The 25,825-nt window shown below is 40.3% G+C and overlaps 1 protein-coding gene across 2 annotated transcripts in view; it reads right to left on the bottom strand.

Moving 5' to 3' along the window:
* Positions 1 to 4,949: 4,949 nt before the first annotated feature.
* Positions 4,950 to 25,825, bottom strand: part of adamtsl7 (ADAMTS-like 7) — a 501,077-nt gene continuing 480,201 nt past the window's right edge. For both annotated transcript variants that reach the window (XM_059965295.1, XM_059965294.1), the window contains 2 exons: positions 25,173 to 25,317; positions 4,950 to 13,937 (listed from right to left, as the gene is read on the bottom strand). In XM_059965295.1, the coding sequence (XP_059821278.1) occupies positions 13,798 to 13,937; positions 25,173 to 25,317 (285 nt within the window). In that variant the 3' untranslated portion in view covers positions 4,950 to 13,797. The remainder of the gene's footprint in view (positions 13,938 to 25,172; positions 25,318 to 25,825) is intronic.

The raw sequence follows: 25,825 nt of genomic DNA on the forward strand, positions 1-25,825 counted from the left end.
AGCCCTGTAGGCCTGGTTGCTGTGGAGTTTTTCATTGGTTTGCCTTCAGGGGTGAGGCCTAAGTTCCTTGTCTCTCATGTATGTATGAATTTCTGCCCCCTTTCTTGCTTGGTTCTGTTTAATACAAAAGTATGGTTCATCAACAATGCCATTTCTTGTTTGCAGTGTATACATTGAATTATTAATATATATGTAAACCTTTAATGTTGTCCCGAGGTGCTATACAGGAGGCAATGAAACGAGAACACTAAGCTACATAAGGAGACATTCATGAAAAAAGCCAAAAGCCTGAGATGGGCAGGATTTTAGGAGCAGCATAAAGCAGGAGAAAAGAGCAGAAGCTGAGGTAGGGAATGTAAGCGTTCACAACAGCAAGAATTTCCATTTAAGTGGCATTTTTAAAGATGTAGAACACTTCACAGCAGTGTAATCAAATAAAAAAAGAACCTTTAAACCTAAAAGGCAGGCAATTAGGAAATTATCTTCTGCTTTGTTCCAACTGCTAATGCTGGCACTTTACTGTCAATTCAAACAGTCAACAAGATGGTGATTAGGGCAGCTACTGCTATGGTGATCAGGTAGACTGTCAACAACATTGAACATGATCTCCTGCAGACATCACAGCTCGCAGGTGGGAGGACCTTTTTCTGAGCCCATGCTTGCTTAAGTCTGGCAAAAACACAGCACGTCTATTCATATAAATGGGGGACATCAAATCCTGAGAGAAACATAACATTTCATACCTATTTATTTAGTTGATTGTGTGTGTGTGTGTGTGTGTGTGTGTGTGTGCGTGTGTGTGTGTGTACATGTGCACTTTTTAAACAAACAGAAGCTAAATTTGGCATAAGTCTCACTTTATCTACTGATACTTTAATTTTTCTTATATGCCTAGAAAATTACAAAAAATTTGTGGACGTTGAAGATGCCCTCAGAAAGTCATCAGCCTGAGTGGACCTTTACTGGCAGTTAATGCTATTCTATGATGGAAACTACACACCTGTCCTCATTGTGGTATCAGAAATAGAAAGGGTGAGCAGTTTCAAGTTCCCAGGTATCAACATCTCTGAAGATCTGTCCAGGAAGCAACATATTGATGCAATATCAAGAAGGCATGACAGGCTATATTTCATTAGGAGTTTCAGGAGTCTTGGTATGTCACCAAAGACTCTAGCAAATTTCTGCACATGTACCGTGGAGGTCATTCTAGCTGGTTGCATCGCTGTCTGGCCTGGAAGGGCCACTGCACAGGATCAGAAAAAGCTGCAGAAAGTTGCAAATGCAGCCAGCTCCATCAAAGCCTCCTCCACATTGAAGACATCTTCAAAAGGTGAAGCCTCAAAAATGGGGCATTCATCAGTAAAGACCCCAATCCCATACATGCCCTCTTCACATTGCCCCCATCAAGCAGGAGGTACAGGAGTCTGAAGACACACACTCAACGTTTTAGGAAAAACTTTTTCCTCTCTGCCCCCGGATTTCTGAACAGACAATAAATCCGTGTACACGATCTCACTATTTTTTGCTCTCTTATTGCACTACTCATTTAATTTAATTTTAATGTGGAATTCTCTGCCCAGGGAAGCAGTTGAGGCTTCTTCACTAAATATATTTAAGATACAGTTAGATAGGTTTTCACATAGTAGGGGAATTAAGGGTTATGGGGAAAAGGCAGGTAGATGGAGCTGAGTTTATAGACAGATCAGCCATGATCTTATTGAATGGCGGGGCAGGCTTGATGGGCCGAATGGCCTACTCCTGCTCTTATTTCTTATGTTCTTAATATTAATATTTATTATTATAATTTGTAGTTTTTTATTTATTGCAATGTACTGCTGCTGCAACACCAACAAATTTGACCACATATGCCAGTGATATTAAAGCTGATTCTGATTCTGTTTAGAGAACCGCATTGGAAATGGTCCGGAGGAGTGATCCCTTTTGGGGATGAAAGGGATAATATACAGTACTGTGCAAAAGTCTTAGGCACCGTAGATTTCTTATATGGTCTCTGATGGTATGACTTCCCCGGAGCACTGATTTCAACATCATCGAGTGTGTCTGGGATTACCTGGAGAGACAAGCAAGACAGCTAAAGCCTGCAGAAGAACTGTGGCAAGTTCAGCAAGATTCTTGGGACAACCAACCAACTGATTTTCTTATAAAACCTAAGAGAACTGATGCAGTTTTACACCAAATATTGATTTGATTTAGTTTTTTACTGTTTATTGCTCTTTATAGTAATTTTTTCTGATTTATAAACTTATCATTTCATTATCTTTGAAAGCATCTTTGCTTTACAGAATTTTTTTTTACATGTGCCTAAGACTTTTGCACAGTACTGTATGAGGAGCATTTCATGACTCTGGATATCTAATTACTGGAGTTCAGAAGAATGGAGGTGGAGGGGAGATTGGATTTTGCAAGGCCTAGATTGAATGGATGTGGAGAGGATGTTTCCTACAGTCTAGGACCAGAGGACAAACAGCCTCAGAATAGAAGAATGTCTCTTTACAACAGAGATGAAGAGGAATTACTCACACTGGAGTGCGGTGAATCTGTGGAATTTTTTGCCACAGGCAGCTCTGGAAGCCAAGACATTGGGTATATTTAAAGTTAAGAAGAGGTGAGTCTTTTTCTTAGTGTAGAGTCATCAGGATGGGATACTCCTCCTGTCAGATGTGGGAATTCAGGACACCTTGCGGTTTCCTCGATTACTTCATTTGTGGGAAGTGCTCCCAACTTCACTGCCTGACTGACTGGGTCAGGGAGTTGGAGCTGGAGTTGGATGTACTCAGGGTCATTCTGGAGGCTGAAGATATTATGGAAGAGAGTTTTGAAGAAGTGGTCATACCCAGAGTACAGGCTTCAGACAGTAGATTGGTGACCACCAGGACAGGTAATGGGATTGGGAAGTCAGTACAGGGTTCCCCTGTGGCCATTCCCCTCGGCAACAAGTCTACCTCCTTGGATACAGCTAGGAGGATACAACTGGATGGCAGCAGCAGCCAGGCCATCTCTGAGGCCCAATAGGGAGGGGTAAGATCAGGTAGTGCAGTAGTTATAGAGAATTCGATAGTTGGGGGACAGAAAGGAGATTCTGTGGCCGCAAAAGAGACACCAGGATGGTGTGTTGCGTCCTGAGTGCTAAGGTCCCTGATGTATTGGAGCAGCTGTAGGATTTTCTCTGGGGTGGGTGGGGGACAGCCTGAGGTCAGTGTGCATATTGGCAGCAAAGTTATAGGCAGAAAAGGGGAAGAAGTCCTACACAGCGAGTATATTGAGTTAAGAAACAGGCTGAAGAGAAGGACCTCTAAGGTAGTAATCTCAGGATTATGCCCTGTGCCACGGGCCAGTGTAGGTAGGAATGGAATGATAACACTGATGAATGAGTTGCTGCGAAGATGGTGCAGGGGACAGTGTTTGAAGTTCTTGGATCATTGGAACTTCTCCTGGGGAAGGGGTGACCTTTACAAGAGGGACAGGTTGTATCTGAACTGGGGGGGGGGGAACCAATATTCTGGTCAGAAGGTTTGTTGATGCTGCATGGGAGAGTTTAAGCTTGTTTTGCAGGGTCTGGGATCCAGAGCCGCAGGCCAGTGAGGGAGGGATTGAACCAGAGAGTAGAGGTCAGGGAAAGAGTTGAAAGGCAAATTCAAAGTAACGGGTATGATGCATCGGATAGTTTGAAATGTGTAGATTTTAATGCTACGAGTACTGTATTATGGGTAAAGGTGGTGAACTTAGAACATGGATCACTACATGAAATGGACTGCCTGGTATGGTGGTAGAAGCAAACTCATTATAGGCTTTTAAGAGATGTTTGGATAGTCACATGACTGTAAGGAAGATGGAGGGATATGGACATGGTGTAGGTAGGAGGGATTAGTGTTTGGGTGTTTTTGATTTGCAGGAGAATGGCATTCAGAGGAATAATAAATAACCATGGAATGGCAGAGCAGACTTGATGTGCAAATGGCCTAATTCTGCCCCTCAGTCTCTGGTCTACACTGCTCTGGGTCAGTGTAGCTTTCACTGGAACAAACAGCACAGGTCATGAGCAGGGAGCCAGCAACTCCATGGCTCAGATGATCTACACTAATAATTAGCTGGATGTCCACAAGCTTAGTCAAAGAGCACCATTTAGATGGAAAGAGACAGGTGGAGAGATTTTGGAAGAGAATTCCTGACTTAGGGCCTTGGCATTTGAAGCTATCAGTTGTGGAGCTCTCAAAAGGATGTATTTAACTCATTTAACTATCATAGGTTCTGCATTAACAGATAATTGTTTCACTTGTTTTTTCACATTTTGTGCATTTGTCAGTTAAACTGGATAAATTTGGAGAAAGTATGTATTATTAACCACGCGCCAAGAAAAATATACTGAGATATTGCATTTCTTTCACTTTTTGAATCAAATGTTATATTTTTCAAATTTAAGGACGTTTGTACTGGAAAGATGAGCCTTATTCCAATTTATATGCTAAGAATTAACATAATTTCAAAATAGAAGTTCATTGACCTGAAACATTAGTTCTGTATTTCTCCATAGATGCTGCATCACCTGCTGAACATTTCTATCCTTCATTACTTTTACTTCAGATTTCCAGCATCTGTATTTTTTTTTTGCTTTCGTGCAAAGAAAGGTACTTTAAATAATACATCCTAACCCAAACCTCTGATTTACCATTGTGAATTATTTTACTTCTCTCACCATCTGTGTTTGGAGAAGACCGACAAGATGCTTCAAGCTTCTCCTTTATTCTGGGGCACCTTGCCACTTTGGATATGCAACATCCTGCAAGTGTTAATGCTCACTTTATGTAGGACACACTGGTAGTGAAGACACAACTTCAATTATCATCAATTTGGACAGAAATGTGTCCCCTTAGTATGGTGCATCTGATCTCTGATTTCATTTTCCTAATCAAAAACATACTTTACACAAATAATAGTAAATTATTTTATTTAACAATGTAATAGCCGCTTATCAGTACAGATAGAGAAGTCCAAACATTTCAGTCCTAAAGAGAAACCTCAGTTACCTCTCCAGGCAGATAATGGGAATTGGTGGATATGTGACTTCACACAGTTAAATACAAAACAAGTAACAAAATAACATTAGATGTTTAATGAAGCAACATCGCACAAGGGGCTGTCCTAAACACATTCTAATGACTAACTGGGAGCACTCACTACAAATAAAATAAATTATTTCAAATACAAACCGACCATACATTTTTACAATCTCCCAAACACAGGGATATTTTAGTCTGTGATTCAATTAAAATTACTATATTTTACACATCAAACTGCAATCACAGTGTTAAATCCCCTCCTCTTTTTTTCTTTTTGCAATGAAACTTCAATTATAGCCCCTTTTACCAGGTGCTATATCACATGTTTTCTCATTTCCCGGACCTGTGAGGCAGTGACTGTGTAGCAATGTAGCTTCTTTCTAGCTTCATACTATCTGCTGCCCTCTCTGAAACTTTTGTAAGTGTCTTTTATAAATTGCAGTGGTGCTAAATATTTTATAGTGACCGCCACAATCTATTGATCAGCTGATATGATAAGATGCTCCAGAATTAGGGTAAGATTGTTATTTGTCTAAATGATTACAAACAGTGTTGTTCTGAACTCCAAACAGGTCATCCTCTAATCTCATTAGGCAGAGAGTCTTGCAGTGTCATAAATCATCATATATGATTTTCACTTACAGTATTTTTTGCTGTTGTCAATTTGCAAAGAACCCGAACTTTCAGTTCCACTGAAAACAGTGGCAATCCTACTGGCTTTGGACCAGTTTTCCTACTGATGCCACTTTGGGTAAATACAGTGGTGATAGTGGGCAGTCAGTGATGTGATCAAAACAGTTGAACACAATGGATACTTACTTGCAAACAAAATGAGTGTGCGACTGTAAGCACCTTCCACAAACTTGTAATGAGAGTCACAAACACAATGCAGACTGAATCAGAAATGAACTGTTTGAGGAACCCAGTGGATCAGGCAACATCTGTGCAGGCAGAGGGATGGTTGAGGTTAAGTGTCAAGACCGTGCATCAGGACTGAGAGCGTAGAGGGGAGACGTCTAGTATAAAGAGGAGAGAGAGAGAGGGGTGAGGCAGGAGCTGTTAGGTGAGGGGTGGAATCAAGTGAGGAGGCAGAGGATGCTTAGCAGATGGAGCCAGATGAGGGTTGGTTGGAGCCGGAATACCATAGCTGGTCGGTGACGAATAAGAGAGGTAAAAGAGGTAAACAAAGATGGAAGCAGGCAGGGGGACTGGTGGATGGAAACAGAGGCTGGAAGGCATTAAGTGAAGACCCAAGCAGTTGAAGATGTTGGAATCTGATAAGCAAGACAGGTGACCCATGGAACCAGATAAGACAGGGATGATGGGCAGACCTGACCAAGTAGAACAAGTTTGTAGGTGATGGCAAGATGAAACCAGGTGCAGAAGGGGAACAGAAATGGGTGGGTGGTATATCTGATTGGTCCCATTGAGAATAGGATAGGTAGGCAGGAGTACTGCATTTGGCAGGTACTGTACATTGGACTCATGCCGAAGACTGTATTAATATTAATATTACATCATTCAGTCTTCAGCTTGCTTGCAAATAAAATGGCTGTGCTGCCAATAGATTCAATGCCTTTGTGTCATGGTTTAGTCTGTTTGGAAAAGCTGACCAATGGAGGAGCTCAGTGAATTTAGGGGGTAGGTCATTGATCTAGCTGAACCAGGACAATCTAGGCCATTGGATTTATCCAGTCATGAGCTAAAGTATACAAAATAGCAAGGTCGCTGTATAGGACTGGAATTAGTTCAACTCAGTCAAAATGTCTTTAATATTTCCGGGAGAGTAGTGAAAACAGCCAGGTCTGATCACTATTCAATGATTTTTTAGTGTGGACACTTGGCTGCTTCCACACTATTCCTAATTACAGCAGTCCATCATTTGCTCCCACTTTCTGAGCTGGGTAATCTGCATCTTCAGGACAGGAAGGGAGTAAATGAGCAAGTGAAATATAAAATAGTAATTGACACCAGGTTCTACATGGCTCATTGAATAAATTCACTTTATGGTCTGAAGCCATCTAACATGACCAGGAATAAAAATGACTGGAGAGAACATAAGCAACATAGCCTAGAAAGAAAGAAATTAGGGGAACTGGCACAGTCATAAAATAAATTTCTGGTCAGTGCTACAATAACAAGTAACAAAATCTAGGAAATTGAGTAATACTCAGAGGAATCACTGACTAACAGAGGCGAGGAAAATCACAGGGCCACGTATGGGGAAAAGTATGACTATTACTGGATGATACCTAACCTAACTGGTAATGTAAAGTTTCTAAGAAATAAACAATCTTTAAGATCCCTTAACTAATATTTTTCAATTCAAGCCCAACAACAACAGTTATTAAAATACTGCTGTGCTGTAAATGTTGCCAAATGCATTCCAAGCTTCTGCAATAAGCCAGAACATGTATTCCTGCACAGAGAGCTATACAAGAAACACGTCTTAGCACAAAGTCTTTTAAGGCAACACTATTAAAATCAGAACATGTTTCACACACCACAGTCTGGAATACATTTAGACTGTTTGCTCAAACTGCCTGCTTTAATCAAAGGGCTCCCGTCAATAACCGGTGTCAGCACAGTGATTACATTAAAATGAAATACATGTTGAGGACCAATTTGGCTGAGCTTATTTGAACAGTCACAGGTTGCTTTGACCAACAGATCTGAATGTTTGAGCTGTGAACATATTCACAGCTTTTGGGAAACCAGTTGACAAACAATGAATCACATCCTAATAATCAAGATGAATGGGGCTCAGAATCACAATATAGAAGGAAATCGAAAACAACCTCTTCGTAATCTAACCAGATCACAAGTCTTTGATAGGGCTTGCTTTAACCCTCCCTGCTTTGGAAGAATGGCATGGACAGCAAGATGAAATGGTTCGTCTGGATAATTCCCATTTCCCCATTGTAACTCATCTCAGAAAATAGCACTAGATAGATCCACCTTCCTTTCAGCAGAGGCTGAATTTGCAGCCCAGTGGCACTTAATCGAAATGACATTTTGTTTGGTGTCATCAAACATGTCAGCAGTCAGTCAGAGGCCAGAAATACTTCTGTTGGCTTTTATTTGCACTATTAATCATTCTCTGAAGTTCTTGGGGCTGTCCGTTCTATTGCTTCTCTTTGGCATCAACATAACAGGAAGAAATGCTCACCTTGCTGCTCTTCATTACCTTGGACTCACTAGTATCCCAGGGTTTGTGTCAGCTCTAGGTGGAGGGTGATGCTGTCATATTGCAATGAAATACTAGCTAATAAAAGGTGCCTAGACATCAGTTTCTAAAGGGGTCCCATTGCCTCTTCTCAGTCCACTCAGCATTCTCCAGTTAAAAATTAAGGTGACTATGCAAGTGTGAATGTGCTGTTGCCAGTTTTGAGTGAGAACCCCTTACATATCTTGAACAGTATTAGAAGTAGCCTTTATGCTTAGGCTTAAGAGATTCTGCAGACGCTGGAAATCTTGAACAACACACACATGCAACATGCTGGACAAATTCAGCAAGTCAGGCAATGTCTACAGAGGGGAGTAAACAGTTGAGTTTTGGACCAAGATCCTTCATCAGGATAGGAAAGGAAGGTGACAGAAGATGGAATAAGAAAGTGGGTGAGTGGGTGGTAGGAGTACAAGCTGGCAGGTGATAGGTAAGACTAGTTGAGGAGGAAAGTGGGAGGACAGGGGAGGGAATGTGAAGTAAGAAACTGAGAGGCGATTGACTTCATGCTTTTTGAATAATTATTCCAATTCCATACCAGAAACTATTTTTTTAAAAAAGCGTCAGAATATGGAGATCTTAGTGAACAAAAACACTGTGTTAGAAATTAAATGTTCAAAACTGTTGCCAAATGTACTGAATCAGACTTCAGTTCCTGACATTCACAGTTGTGGCTTGTGGCATCTTAATTCCTAATTGTAATACTAATAAAAACATCACATCAGCTCACTTCATCAATCTGCGTTGCCATAAATAATTTGCCCTGCCCACTTTTGTTGAGTACTGCATCTGCACATTGCTGACATATCTTGAACAGCAGCCTGCATTCACATAAATTCCCGATATAGGAATTTGCCTTGGAGCAACAGCCAAATGCATGCAGAGTGTTAGTTGCCACAGTGGAAAGGAAAGTTTTATAAAAGGTTTTTAAAGGAAAGATAAAGGCTGTGAAGCAGCTTTGGAAGGGAATTTCAGAGAGGAGGGGTGCAACCATTGTACAAATGGGCTTCATTACAAATAGGACAGAAATTTGGTATAAGTTTTGGTACACTTTAGGTTGAAGTGCTCAACTGAAGATGGTCATCCAAGTGAGGATGAATAAAGCCATGGAGGAAGATAAGATGATGATGAGAATCTTTATATACTGATGTTCAAAGATGCAGTGGTTTTGTGAAAATCATCTTATAGCATGCTGGATCCACTATGGTTGGTAAGGGCTGTAGGATTCTACCTTATACAAAGGGCTAGTATTGACAGCCAATCTCATTGAATTTGTTAATCATTTGCAGCCCAAGGCATGGTACCCCTCTGTGGATGAGATAACTCGAGCGTTCAAAATTAAACCTAATTCATGTCTCCAATGTTAAATTGTAAGGTGACCCTGGGATAATTTTGGTGATTGGGAAAAATTAGTACGTTGTGTGTTAAGTGGACAAGATTTCGAAGAGTTTAGGGTCCCATTTATGAGAATAATAAGGACATAAGACATAGGAGCAGAATTAGGCCATTCCGCCCATTGTGTCTGCTCCATCATTCCATTATGGCTGATTTATTATCCCTCTCAACCCCTTTCTCCTGGCTTCTCCCTGTAACCTTTGGTGCTCTTGGTAATCATGAAGCCATCAATCTTCACTTTAAATATATCCAATGACTTGAAGGCCAAGTATAGGGAATTCACCCCCCCCCCCCCACTAAAGAAATAACTTCTCCATATTCACTTGATCTAGGGCTTTCAATATTCGATAGATTTCAATGAGATTACCTCACTCCTCATTCTTCTAAACTCCACTGAGTACTGATCCAAAGCTATCAAACACTCCTCATACATTAACCCTTTCTTTCCCAGGATCAGGAAAGTGGTCATTCTGCTGAACTAGAAATAGCACAGTAACAAGTGGAACCCGGGGATGCGATAATAACTATGCCCTATTAAATTAGATAAAAAAAAATAATTGTTTCCCATTACAGTGTTTTCCGTAATACCACTGTCATACTCTCCTGCTTTTCACACCTCCTTTACACTGAGTTTTTCCTCCATTCCATTACGCATTAGTGTGTTTGTATAATGAAGGATTTCCTCTTGTTCTACATATTTAGTCCTTCTATCTCATTCCAATATGCTCCTTCGCTAGTCTGTCATTTCCTGAGACACAACGGGAGAATTCTGGGGCTGACAGCATCCTCAGGTGAGAGATGAACATAGATTCTGGTATATTCCTTTCCTATTTATTACCTCAGCCCACTGTGACATCAATGACATAGAAATAACTTTGGGATTGGTAACCACATCCGTACAACTCAAACAACAACAACATGACAACTGCTTTGTTGCATCTGAAGGTTGAAAAATACTTTCTCATGAGTACAGACACCAACTGTTATAGAATGTGTCTTGGTTAAGAGCACAGGAACATTGGGGGGGAAAAGGGAAAAGGAACAGGAGGCGGCCTTTCAGGCCTTTGAATATGCTCATTACTTGAGATCTGTCTACAGATACTGTGGAGCGAGGATCCATTGTGGCCCTCAAGAAGGAATTGCATAAAAATATGAGGAACATTTGCAAAGCTAAAGAGAAAAAGCCATTGGCTGGAAATTGTGAAGTGCTTTAGTAGAGAGCTGACAAGGAGATGATGGGTCGAATGCCTACTTCTGTGCTACAACCATTCTCTGATTCTCTAGTTCTAAAATTTCCCCTCTTCCTTGATATCCTAAAATCTACCACTCTATTTTTGAAAATTCTCAAAACCCCCAGAGGAAGATAATTTCTTTGATTCACAAACCACTGCATGAAGAAATTTCTCTTCCTCTTGGTGATATATTGACAATGTCTGGTTCTGAAACATTTCCATTCTTACCACCTTAAAGTAATATCTTAGCAGCATTTGATCTGCCAAGTTTCTTGAATTTCATGTTTTCAGAACAAATCACCAGTCAGATTTTTATATTTTGGGAAATATGACCTAGTTTGCAAGATTTCTTCTCAAAGACTAATCTAATGAAATTATGTTAGACTCCCAGAAAGACAAATGTAACCTTGCTCTTAACCTGGGAATGAAATGTATGTTGTACTCCATATATAGTATAGTCTCAGTCAGACTCCATAATTTTAATCTCATATTCTTTTGTAATAGAAGTAATGTAATGTATAGTGTGTCTGCATTTTAACTTTCTTTGGAACCAAGTATATCTGAATGTTAATATTTCCCAGTCTCCATCTTGTTTAATAAAGGATTCTAACATTTCCTTTTTGAAGTGGTTTGCTTTTGCCACATGCATTTCCATCCAGTTAACCTAAGTTCCTTTTCCTTTCCATCTACCTTTGCATTGTCATCAGAGTAAGTCACTTTAAATTTAGCCTCCTCATCCAAGTTGCTGAAAGTAGCTGAGGTAAACATACAGCTGATTCTTGCAGCACATCAGAGGCTTCACACTGGAAACTGTTTGTGCTTCCCGTCTGTTAACCGATCTTCAGTCCAACTGTATATTACCTTCAAATCCATGAGACCTAGTTATTTTGTAAGAACCTCTTATGCGCAAGCTCTTTGAAAACCGAAACACATCACATTCACTAATTCCCCTTTATTACCCCTCAAATACAATTTACTTTTCACATTGACCCTGAAATCACCTTACGATTGTGGTGTCCTGTTACCCTACCTCTAATAATAAACTTGACTTTTCTCCTGATAACTGACTTCACACTTACTGGACTGTCAATTTTGGCTTCTTTTGCCCTCCTACCATGATAAATGAGGTGTTTGCTGCTTACAATCTGTACATTTATTCCAAAATGTAGGGAACCCTAGAACCAATATCTTGGGCCAAAAGTTTGGTGAAGTGGTGAGTTGAAGGGCCTTCCTCTGTGCTATACAACTTTATACATCTACCATCTCTTCTAACGCCTGATGATTCTGACCATTAGTTGTAGGGAACTCTTTGTTTTTAGCTTATTCATTTCTTTAGTACTACTTTATTATTAATAATATTTTTCTCATCTCCTGACTTGTAGATTTGATTTTCCAAGATTCTTGGATTAGTCACCTACTGTGAAGGCAGACATTGAAAATTTGACTAATGTATATGCCACTTCTTTATTCCCCAATATATCTCTTGCCAGGGATGCTGTTTGTTTTCACCAATCTCCTTAAGATTTAATGCAAAGTAGCATGAGTTAGAAATAGATAAAGTTTGTCAGCAAAGTTAACAGAAGTAGAGCTATTCAGAATTCTGTTCATGGCGTAATGGGAGTGTTACTGCATCAGCAACAAGGGCATTGATTGAAGAATTCATATACTGGAGAGATGGGCTTCAATACACCATTTACCTGAAGGCTGACAGTTTAATTACAACATTAAGGCTCTTAGAGACATGGGTTTTACGGCAAAGGTGAACAAGGTCAGAGTAATCATGGTTAATGGACTGTGGGATCCAAAGTACCACAATTAAAGGAAAATGGCACTTCCTCAGTCCTATGACATTCTCAGAGGACATGTTTAAAGTAAGTAAACAACTCGCATTTATGACACTTTACTTACCTCTTGACTGCACTGAAATATGTGCAAAGAACCCATCAGGGACTTTAAATTTTGTGTTTGCCTGGTTTAGTGAAAAATGGGAGGTTTGGTTTGAAATCTGTCAGCTCTGATGTTACTGACCACATTGATCCTGACAATATCAGTTTCATTTCAAACTGATATTATTGGCTCACATTGAAAGCTTCTGCTAGTAATTTTCTGATGAATATCCAGATATGAAGTTAAATGCTAGTAGGTGAAATGTGTGCATAAGGAAATGGAGGAAAGCAGGTTTCTACTGTATAACTCCATAGAGTTGGAGAAGTTGCTTTGATGGGATAATTCTCCAGTCAATAGATGTAATTAAAAGTTAATCTACAGATGAACCTTGAATTGAAAACCATATTAAAGAAGAAATTTGGTCAAGAAATAGGAAGAGGTTATTGAGATGCCTTGTATACTTTCTCTAACCAGCCTTCTGAAACTTGAGAGTTACCCTCTTCTACTTGTGTGATGTAGTAATGCCCTTTGAATCCCATTTCTCAAACTTGGTTGCAGGTAGCTCAATGGGACAGGGTTTCAAAAGAGAAATTCAGTTCACATACATTACTACGCTGCATGTCAACGCAAACAGTGGAGGACAAATTTCTACATCCTAGGTTTGACTTCCACAGAGGGAGATCCCAAAACCTATTATGAATACATTTCATTCACTTGTAGAATGCATTTCATATTATCTAAAACAGTAAACTAACAAGAAAATTAGTATTTTGACCAAAGACCAGTATGATAATGGTATAAGATTATATTAATACTATACAGTATATTTCTTCTTTATAAACTAGCCACATCATACTAATTTTGACCATCTTTCTTTACAATTATGATGTTGTCAACACAGTAGAGTCTGCAAGTGCTCCTATGGTTAATGTAACTGCATCACGATCTGTGAGGGAGTCTCAGTGGTGAAAGAGGGGAGTTATCTCTTTCTGAGCTGGGCAGCTCTTCTTCTGGCCTTGGCACAAGATGCACAGCATGCTGTTTTGTAGTACGTGTAGACACAGAGTCTGGCTTGAACCACAACATTACAGTTGAAGTACATGTCCCTGCACTTCTCATCTGCAATGATAAGAGAGGAGGAAATAAGACAGAAGTAGATCTGTAAATTCAACAGCTCAAATATATCATCACTTGCTGTTTTGGGGGAACACATCACATTTTCAGCAAGTTTTACAACAAATGTGAGGTGCTTACAAGCACCCTGATCATACTAACAGGTTTTCAGGTTCCCCAGGTTACAAATGTCTTTCTGACGTACAGCCTGTACATAAGCTGCCGTGGGGCTGCTGGCGTCTTCTGCATGGTTCAGAGTCACATTTCTGACTTGTGAACTGTTTGGTTTCACAGGAACAGGACCTGCCATACCCTGGGGAGAACCTGTACAGCTTACATAGAAGTTTTCACAAGGATAACTTGTTCTGTTGAGCTTTAGCAAGACATTCCAGTTTTATTATACTTACACTCAGGAATGCATACCTCGAACGTGTCCCAGTATTATTTAAATAGCTCAATAGAATGAGCAGAAACATAAGAAGACAGTAAGAATTAAAAGATGATGCCTCAATAGTAGGTCAGACATGTCAGTGTAATTAATTATGAAGGAAGATGATGCTCAAGAGAGATCAAGGAATGATTTTTAATTTTAATTTTAATAAACAGCTGGTGGGAAGTCAGCTGAAAACCAGTTCAACGGTGAGGCAAGTATCAATCCCATGCACATCTTTTCAGGACTACACTACCAATGATGTGCATCAGCAATAAGTGGCATCACATTTTAAAACACAAAATTCACTACTGAAGATGCCATGGGCAGAACTAAATGCTCAACTATTTTCTTGAGAATGTGAAGTTATTCATTTGTTCTCATCTCTTCACCATGCAGAGAGGTAGTTTTCATCTTAGCTGTTTATTTTACAGCTTTTAATGTATCGACTGGAGAAAGTGAGGGATGATTCTCTGTGGCTACTTTTTATGAAGCTACGCTCAACCACAATATCCTTGAATATCACTTCTATGATGGACATTCTCATGGACCTCAGGGTTCACTGGGGCAACCTTGTCACAAAAAACTTACAATTTGCAAATGAAGGTATTGATATGTTAGGTACTGTGAATTTACTAAAGAACACAGAGTAAGCATACAATTCATGTAATATTAAATGTTGCATTAAGTAATTTGTCTGCCACTGTTCCTTCTATGGATAAAGTATTCCTTGTCACATTCAACATCAAAATGGAGTTTATCATCATATGCACAACTGCATGCATGCACAGATGCAATGAAAAGTTTACTTACAGCATAGCATCAAACAAGCAATATTTACAAGAAAAAACATTAACTCAATTTTTATAAGAAAGAGTGCAATGAAAACAAAAGAAAACCTTTTTGTGCAAAGTGATTAAAGTGGTCATGGTGCTGCTTTCTCAAACAATGGAACAACATTTTCTACCTTCCAGTCCTCTGGTACCACTCATGTGGCTATGAGGACATCAAACCTATCATCAATGCTCCAGCAATCTCCGACCTCACTTCGTGCAGCAGCCTGGGATGTATCCCCTCCTGACTTTAAATTGATTAATGTCCCTCTCCTTGGTGAACACTGAAGCAAAATATTCATTAAAGAGCTCCACTTTCTCTTCTGCCTTTCCATGAGAACAAATATTTCCAATTTATGCTCCCAAGTTCCTGTCTAATGCCATCATAATTAGCCCTCCCCCAATTAACTAATTTCCCAAATCATGTGCTCCTGTCTTTGCCCATGGCCATGCTAAAGGTTAGGGAGTTGAGGTCACTGTCTCTGAAATGCTAGCCCATCTAGAAATCTGTCATCTGAACAGGTTCATTGCCTAGTACTAGATTCAGTAAGGCCTCCTTTCTAGTCAGCTTGTCCACATTTGGTGGCAGGAATCCTTCTTGAACACACTGGGAAAAAACCGTATCCCAGTAACATCTTTTGTACGAAGGAGGTGCCAACTATTATGTATTATTGTATCACATTTATACATACCTCCTCCAACATAAAATCCTTAAACAGCCATTCTACTCCAGACAATATAAGCATCTCACTCCTCATAGCTGGAGAAAGTTCTCTCATATCAGATCATCACTGGCTGCCATTCATCTTGGCCTAGGTACACTCTACAGCAGGGAATGTGGTATGTCCTATTTTAGTTACTCATTGACTTCAGTCTCCTGCACTTTTCCAGCAGTCTCCCTCAGATGATTCATGTGGTATACTTCCTGGTCTTTACTTCGCAAAACCTAGTTGTACCTCCCTGATGATTACAGCTTGCTGCTTTCTTTCATGTTGGTGTCAAGGTTCAATTTGGAACAAATGATTTAAGTGGTGGCATCTTCTTAACAACCTTGTTGCTATAGAAAGCTTGATCTTCCTCTCTCTCTCTCTCTCTCTCTGCTTATTCCAGCTAAAAGTTGAAGCTTCAGCAGCATTGCAGCTGTTGGAAGTATTGTTCTGGGTCAGCAGATCATTTGGGCTGGGCATTGACATATTTTTATAATCCAAGAGACTGAGGTATGTGTCCATATGTGCTTGTTTTCCCTTTCTCAGAAGTGATTTGGCTTCTCTTACAGCTTTCTCTGTCTGGACTGCGGGTAGTGTGTGAATGACACTCTACAAGTCAATTAATTCTCACTTGGCTACAAACTTTGAAAAGTCACCTGCAGAAAATTGTGCGCCATGTCTGCTGCAATCTCGTCTGAAATATTACATAAGGCAAAGCTGGCAAACTGAATTATAGCTGAAGAGATGGTCGAATTAAAGTATTGACAAAAGTACACTAAGAATGTACAAAGATTTTGCACTGTGTAATTTTGTGTATATATTTTATTATGAATAAAGGTTATTTTTAAAATAAAAATTGTGGTTAAGTCAGATGGTTATTTTCCAGTGCATTTCAAAAATAATTGACAATCATCAGGTGGACTTCAGCCTTAATTGTGAAGAAATTGGCCTCACTCAAGCTCTATTCATCCCCTTCAGTTGGACTTTCTCTAAACATAGGCACACATCATAATTTTGTGAAAAGTCTCTGATTTCTATGTTTGTTCCTGGCAATACATTTTTTTCACAAGTTTTCAAATTACCATTCTCTCCTATTTCTCTCCTTTAAGTCTTTGAGACCACTACTCTCTTACCACTGAGAAATTACAGTTCATTTGGAATGCAGAATTAACGGACCTTGCTCCTGTTGCTTTCTGGCCATCTCTCAGAACAACTGAAGACAGTTTTTGCAGTAATGTATTAAATGACATGCCTTGCTGTGGCTCTTCCATAAACAGTTCTGCAATAGTTGGCTCCTTCAGCACATTCACCTTCTCTGATTCCACCAGCCTGCAATCTGTTTTTTGTGCAAGAAGATTTGGATGACAGGGGTGTCTATGAGGTACATCTGGATAGTGAGATTATCTGTATCATATATCTTTGAAGCTTACAGGAGATTCACTTCACTCACTTAATGATCTGCGATGAGTACATATCTCCCATATGTGTCCTGGTACAATCTTTCAAGCCTAAATGTGGCAGCTAATAGCTATTTTACAATTTAAGTGCATTATACCTCAGTATCCACCTGCACGTGCTTTTGGTTGGCCATCTTCCATGGTTATTGCTCTTATGAACTTGTCTGAGGTATCTATGAGTGAGGTCAGCTTTTTCCTTTGGTTTTCAAACATATTTCTGCTTATTTCTGTGACTTTTTATTTGATTCACTGGAATTCTTGCTCATGAATTTTCTTCTAATATCTCCTAAAAAAGTGTTAAAAGTAATCAGAAATCAATTCTCCCTGTCAATCTCCACATGCCAAAATCCATTTTGGATATCCAGTGTCCTGATGGTTTTTGCTTTGCTCACATCTGTCATAATATCTTATTTTATGTTTATTTTATTGAAATATTGTGTAGAATAGGCCCACCTGGCTCTTTGAGCTGCACAGCCCGGCACACCTGATTTAACCTCAGCCTAATCACAGGACAATTTACAATGATCAACTAACCTACTAACTGGTAGGTCTTTGGACTGTGGGGGGGAACTGCAGCACCCAGAGGAAGCCCATGTGGTCATGGGAGAATGTACAAACACCTTATGGAGAGCACTGGAAATTGAACCCAGGCCACTGGTTACTGTAAAGCGTTGTGCTAATCATTATGCTATTGTTCCTTTAATAGATAACCATTCTTCTTCAGTGCCTTATTCAAATCACTCGGATCTGAAGAGATTGTCAGCCTGCTTGATTTGTCCAACCACACCAAAACCCAAAGCGTAGAAATGTGTACTGGTGCCCACAAAATCACTGCAAGATTCCAGTACAAAACAAGGCTACAACAAAGAAGTCATCCATTAAGCTTAGTAGCTCAATGCACCCCAGCTAGACGCAGTGTTTCTTCAGGTCATTTCCATTCTTCTGCTCATCACTTCCATGTCCTGTGGTTCTTGACCAACTACAAATGGGAAGTTGTACATCCCACAACCTCTTTTCCAAGGAGAACAACCCCAGTTCCTAATGCAACTAAACAGCCACATCCCTGGAATCAGTTTCATAAATCTCCTTCCACCTTGGTACAACTTCAGGAAATGCCTGAAGTCACAACAGTTGCACTACCATGAGATGGTGGCAGATGGTGCTAATTCTCTTACAAAAAGCAGTTTCTACTACTTTTGGCTTGAGTATTAATACCACTCCCTCCTCTACCCAGCAAGGTCCATGGAACAGAGAACAAGCTTTGCTATGCAATCTGAGCTGAATTTACAAGTCCACTGGGGGATGTGATTGAGGCCATGGTGTGGGTGGGTATGAATCTAATTACAGGTTCAATTACACTTACAGTTGGCTCCAAAATGACATTATCCAATCTAGATGAAATGACTTGAAGTGACTACCAACACTTGTTTTACTGTTCTTGCTGCAGTTGAGGGGGCAGTCATTGCTTTCTGCCAATTACATGACCCTGACCTTCAGACATCATCCAGCAGAGGTTTTCAGTCAAATTCATATTTAAAAAGGTGCCAGCTTGGTGAAGTTGCACCAACACATCACACGTGAGCTAAGCAGCCCAGAATAAACTGAGCTAACTGATCTTACAGCCAATGGTTCAAACTGGAGCCCTGCAGACCTTCCACATCTACTTGTGAATGGTGATGGACCACGTTGTGTCTGTGCACAACTACATATCAATTAAATAACAGTACACACGTGGGAGACGCCTTTAACTAGTGTATTCACACCGCAGAGAGAGAGGGAGAGCACTGCCCATGGGCGAACAACAGCACAATTGCAGACCACAGATCAATACATAATGCTAAGGGGGGGGGGGAAGTTAATGGTCTGAAAGAAATTGATCTATACATTATAGACAATGAAACAAAGAGAGAAGAGGAGTCTCTAAAAGCATCCTTATCTATAATGATGACTGAAGCATTCAAGGGCCAAGTGGAGGAATTATTTGGCTTCCTCCAGAAATTACCACCATCACAGAAGGCAATTCAGTTCATCCCATGTGGTGTCATGAAGTAACTAAGAACATTTGATTTAGCAGAGGTTATACAGCCAGATAATCTCCTGGATGTAGTACCTACTGAATGCTATGCTCCGTATCTAACCGCACATCTAAACAAGCTGCTCCATTGTGGTTACTGGCAACTACCTACTAAACAAGGAGAATTGCTGAGGTAACTCACAAACACCAGAGATTCTGCAGGTGCTGGAAATCCAAAGCAACACATACAAAACACTGAAGGAACTCAGCAGTGTCAATGGAAAAGAGTAAACAGTTGACGTTTTGGCTGAGACCTTTCATCAGCACTCACAAGATGGTGCTCCTTAGTGGGGTCCTGTTCAAGGGTTAAGTAAGAGGAGGTGTCTGAAAGTTGCCTAAGGTAGAGGTCAGTCCACCAGACTACTACAACACCCCCACCCTCCCTTATCTGCAGGTTTGATGGTGAGGTTGAGATTAGAGCAGAGAGAGTGGAGAGCAGCCCGTTCAAATCAAGCGGGTTTTGAATTGGAGATTGAAGTTTTAATGGCAAGATGGTTGATGTCTTGTTGGCAGTTACTGATAAAAAGATCCAGAACAGGCAGAAGACTAGAGCTGGGTGTCCAAGAAGAGGAGGAGGATTGAAGATGGGAGCAGGCATCATGTGTGGGCTGGGGAGTCCTTGCCAAAGAAGCAGGCACGTAGATGGAGGTGATGGAAGCAGAGCTCAGTGTCATAGTGGGCGTGGAACTCACTGAGGTGTGGGTGCAGAGGGAGGTATGTCCAGCACACAAATTGTTGAGGTATGTCTTATTTACAGAAGGCAGGATAAATCCAACCTGACCAATTATTTTAATCATCACTAAAACAATGGAAGCGGTTGTTGACACTGCTATCAAGTAATACCTACTCACCAAGGTTAGGTTAATTTTTTTCCCCAGGGGTGATTGAGCCCAGATATTCTGAACCAAAGAGGTGATTTGATAGGACTGCTCTTTACATCAAGCCAATACTAGCCAAATGTGGCATCAGGGAACCCTGATAAAAATGAAGTCAATGCGCATCAAGGGAAAAATATTCCACTAGTTGGATGATCTGATGGTTGAGAATATTATTATCTTAACACTATTGTAATGCCTTGGTTCACATCTTCACTGTTATGCTGTAGGCATTTCATTCAGCAGTTCTGTAAGAGCAGACTACTGTGCTTTCAGCCTGTTTGGGTTATTTTTGAAGATAAGGAATGATGAGGAATGTGTGCCGTCCAACTAGGACGGCGGAACTGGAGGGATGTTCTTTGGCGAGGGGCACTATGGGTGGTCTTGGAACTTTAGTTCCGCGGGAGATGAAGAGAGAAAACACTGGTCATAGGATAGGATCCGGTGGGAGACCCGTTTATTCAAGATGGTTTGCAAGTGACGTTTGGAAGGTGGCGTGTGCTTTCACGCTGACCCAGCACATGAGTGACACAGAAGTTCAAGATGAGCTCCACTTGTGCACATTTGACTGGTTAATTAGAATGGGCCCTTTTGGTTTTTTTCTTCCTTTTCTTTACTAACCGTTTAGTTAAGTAAGTTTCATAAATATAATTCCTTTAGTTGTATGCAGTGTGCTGTCTGCACTGGGTTGTAACAGGGTAGCAAATTACACAGTGATCACACAAACCGGGACAAGAATGTGTCTTCTCTAGACTTGTGCAGCCAAGGAAACCAGCGGGGTTTCACTATGACAATATTGCATAATATTTTGGGTGGTGTCTTAGGTTCAACCATCTTCAGCTGCTGCATCAATTCCCTTCCTTCCATCCAAAGGCTTGTTTGCTGATGTTTGTACAACCTCCAATTCCATTTGCAACCCTTCGGCAAATGCAGTCAGCCACAATGAGCAAAATTCCCATCACGCAGCATCATCCTGCCTTGGAGATATATTGTTAATTCTTCGTTATTCCTGGGCCTACACCCTGGACTTCCCCTTCCAAAAGGACTGCAGCCATTTGAGAAGGTGGCTCATCAAAGACAAGCCCATCTAGAACAGAATGGTATCATCAAATGTGCAACCAACCCGAAATATCAAAGCAAACTTAGTTCCCTGCTATTACAATGAACTGTGCTTTCATGGTGAGTGGGACAATGGACATATGCAAATGAAGGGTGGGAGAGAATATTTGGTTTGTAAGCAGTTGCTACATCAAGAATGCAAAGACCCATAACTCAGAGGTAGAATTGCCAAGAAGGAAGGTCTGAAGATTTGTTTAAGATTTCTTTGCAAAGACTTGAATGTAACTGTAAGGTGCCCATTAATCTAAATGACAAACAGAATCCAACGATTAGTACTTATAAAGGTAACTTTTTCTGTTCAGACATAGACAAGTTAGTGTGGTCAAATTTTAATCTCTTAAGCAGTATTGCACCCATATTGTACTGTCTCAGTACTTTTATATTTGTGTGCTGTAGCACTTATTTTTTATTCACAGTTATCTTGTAAATAACACTATTCTTTGCATTTCTGGTTAGATGCTAACTGCATTTCATTGGCTTTGTATCTGTACTCGGCACAATGACAATAAGGTTGAATCTAATCTAATCTACTGTATTTTAAAAAAAGATACCTGGAGATGTGCCCAGCAATTCCTTGTTTTAAAATTACTAAATAATTAGAAAATACATTGCAATTTAAGGTTTGCATTTGGCATCGGTGTCATAGGAAAAACACCATTCTTGATTTGACATCTGAACAAAAATGATCAACTTCAGAATTTTTCTTCCCATGCCAAAGAGAAAACGCTCTTATGATCATGAACATTGTTTGTGATTGTTGGTGCTCTATTCAGTTTGATCATGAAATACTGTGTAATTGTTTCCAATCTACCACGAGAATCTGAGCACCAATCAGTGTAACTCCTGTGGAAGTAGGTGCACAAGGCTTCTGTATTTTCTTTGAAGCTCCATTTATGGCAGGAGATTGCTGTGGGACTTCAGGGTCTTTTTCGCCTATCTGAGAAGGGTGGGAACTCCACAAGGAATTAGAGAAGATGCTCAAGGACTGGTATCAAAGTAGTTAGATGCAATCTTTTCCAGCAAAAATAAAATGGCCAATTTAACACCTCACACATGCTAACTAAGTACCACAAGACAGCAGGTGGATTATTTTCTTTGTAAATAAAAATGTTGAGCTCATTAACATGAGGGCCAGCTTCCAACTGTGGATCAAAGTAACCTGTCGAAATCTCTCAAAAGTGAAGTAAAAATAGCCTCCACACTTCCATGCTCCAGGAAGGGTGGAATGGAGAGCTACATTATTTATTTTTTGCATGGTCTGCTTTGAAGGGTCTTCTTGGAACTCATGCCAACTCTTAGCTATGGAGAACTCTGTTGAGCTGGCTGGTGTGCAATCTTGAGATAGCGTTGGATATAACCTTTTGAAGTGAGGAATGTTGGCCAATAATTGCCCTGATTCTGATAACCAGAATTTAGGGCAGTTGTTTAAATAGGGTGGAGCCCCTTTTAGAATTGGAATCTGCTGCAAATACTCACCCTCAGCTGCCAATCCATCTATTTTCCATCATCCCAGCTGTCAGATTTTGAAGCCAGAAGAGCCTGCCCCCGTTCTTCCACATATTTATTATACTCCAAGCCAAGTCTAGATAGCAATCTCATCTCCAGTTTCTATTGTTTGAAAGCCAGCCTTCCTCATATTTCAAATTGTTAACCTCAATATTTTCAATGGCAGTGTTCTTCAGAAACACTGTAAGCTACATGTGGTTTTAAACAAATGACACAACATTTTTTTTTGCATCACAGATGTCTGCAAACTGACCCACTTGTGCTAATGCACCTTCTCCTTTCATATGCATCAGAAGGTTGGGAAAGGTTTGTACTTTTGACACTGGTGGAACTGAAGACAAAATGGCAGGGGAATAATGAATGTTCGATATATGTTTTTTAAGCACCTTTGAAAAGCAAATGTACCTTGTTCTCTTCACAGCACAGCAAGTTCTTAGCCAATTTCACATGTGAAGGCATTCTTTAAGAGAAAAGGGAGTTAATTTTCGGCAGGCTTCTCTAATCATGACTCACCGCACTGCTGCATGTGTTACCATAAGCTTCAAGAACCATTTCCATAACATGAAATATAATGAGAAAGAAATAACACAGGTGCGCATCATTAGGCCTGATCGAGTGAATTAATTTGCCAGCTGATAACTGGCTGCTTGCTTCCATCACTCTTTTTGCGCATGAGGATAGATAGTTAACAGACGTTGCTCAGTTGAGTTTGCAGATTAGATTGGAGCCTTTCTTTGTCACTGCATTTTACTCTAATGCTGAATCTGACTTAAAATTTGCCACAATTAAATCTAAAACAGAGTTAAAGTGTTTTACACCCAGAAAGATGCACTAAAAGGGACCTGCATATTTTCCAATAGGGCTTGGTCCTATTGACATCTGGCTATGCAGCAATCCTTAAAAGGGTACACTCCCCACGGGAACTGGACAACAGTAACATACAACATGGCTGTGATGGAGGTCAGACAGGCTGTAGGGGAGAGGGAGAGAAGTCCTAAATTCATTTAATGGGACATGGAAGTCATCATCAGAGGGATACATGCAAAGAGGGAAACTGAGCAGGCAAAGACGACCAGTGAGACCACAGTTCCACTATAAGGAGCCTGGAAGGCAGTGAAGCATGATAATGCATTGATCACATTCCGATGCAGTGAACAGAATACTTTTTTTACTGCTGGTATTTCATCAGTTCTTGAAATTGTCAGCTTTGAACCTGGCTTAAAAAGCTTACCCAGTGGTTTGTGAGCAACTTCTCATCACTGGAATAGAGTGCAATTTATTAGCTTGAAATAGTAGTCTCTCAAGTCACGTCCCTAAGACAAGTCAAATCTGATCAATATGTTGTGCAGCTACACTGGCTGCAGTGTTGGATAGCCATTGTGCTCCTATTGTATTGTAATATACTATAGAGCTTTGAGCTCCAACTCATGACTGGATAATCAGAAATGAGTATTGCATAAATAGTGAAATCATGAGTTGCTCCTGACGCTGGATGAAGATTAGATACACTTGCATGGATTATCAGTCCATAGATTCATTGCGAAGAAACAGGTTCTTCAGTCCATTTTGTCCATGTTGAGTAAACTAATCTCCTTTACCTGTGTTGGGCACATATCTCTCTCAAACTTTCCAATCTACAGTATGTATTTGTCCAAATGTATTTTATTTAATATCATAATTGTTCCAAGATCTCCCAGCTCCTCTGGAAGCTTGTTCCATATATCCCACCAGCCTCTGTGTGGACAAGCTTGCCACTCAGAGACCCTTTAAGTCTTCCCCTCTCACCTTATACCTACACCCTCCAATTTTAGATCCCCTTACTCTGGGAAAAAGACTGTGACTATCGACCTTACAGTACCTGTGCAATGCATTATTTTATCAATCTCTATAGCATCACCTCTCAGCCTTCCTCACCCCAGGGGAACTAGTTCCAGCCTACCCAACCTCTCAAATTCTCCAGTTACAGCAGCAAGCCTGTGAATCGTTACTGCAACACCTCTAGCTTGATCATCTCATTTCCTTTGCCACTTTCACTGAGAAGCAGTCACAAACACAACTTATTCCAGGTAAAATCAAAATTGGACATTGTATGTAGGTAGATATTCTATGTAAACATTTCTTAGCACATGGAACAGCAAATTCACTGATAAAAACACAAAAAATGTATTTTAACATATCAAGTACATAAATTATTTTATAAAGATTATGGACATTATTAGAGTCAGTCACTTATACTGTACCTATCTCTGGAATGCACGGGTTGGTGTTGCAAATTTCTCTGTCGACTGGCATTAGGAAGGAATCGCAATTGTTGCTTTGTGTCATGTCATCTGCAAGGCATCGAACCTCCCGAACCCGGTAACCACTTTCACAGGACTTAGAGCACTGAAAAAGAAAACCTGGCTGGAGTAAGATGGAAACGAGTGGCGAGTAAATTACATTCATCTTCTATTATAGCTACTGGGGAAGGAACACTGCTCCAGTAGGTTCCAAATGGCTGACTGACCTCATTGATATGGTCATAGCTACAGATTGACAGAGACCCTAAAGAAGGCCATTTGGCCCAAGACAACCTTGCTGACCACCAAGCAACCACTCATTTTATTTTATTTATTTATTTTAATCCTATTTTATTCTCTTCACATTCCTGTCACCCCTCTAAATTGTACCACTCATCTACACACTTGGGACCAGTTATAGGAACTAATTATCCTACCAGCTTTCAAGTCGTTAGGATGTGGAAGGAAAGTGAAGCCCTTGGAGAAACCAACACAAGCAGCAGGGAGAATATGCAAACAACATTGACCTGACACTGGGGGTTAGGTCTGAACTCGGTATGGGTGCTGTATTAGTTGTACCGCTGTACCACTGTACCAAATTGTGTATTGTGCTT

The sequence above is a fragment of the Hypanus sabinus genome, chromosome 3 (assembly GCF_030144855.1).
Source record: "Hypanus sabinus isolate sHypSab1 chromosome 3, sHypSab1.hap1, whole genome shotgun sequence".
Taxonomy (NCBI): Eukaryota; Metazoa; Chordata; class Chondrichthyes; order Myliobatiformes; family Dasyatidae; genus Hypanus; species Hypanus sabinus.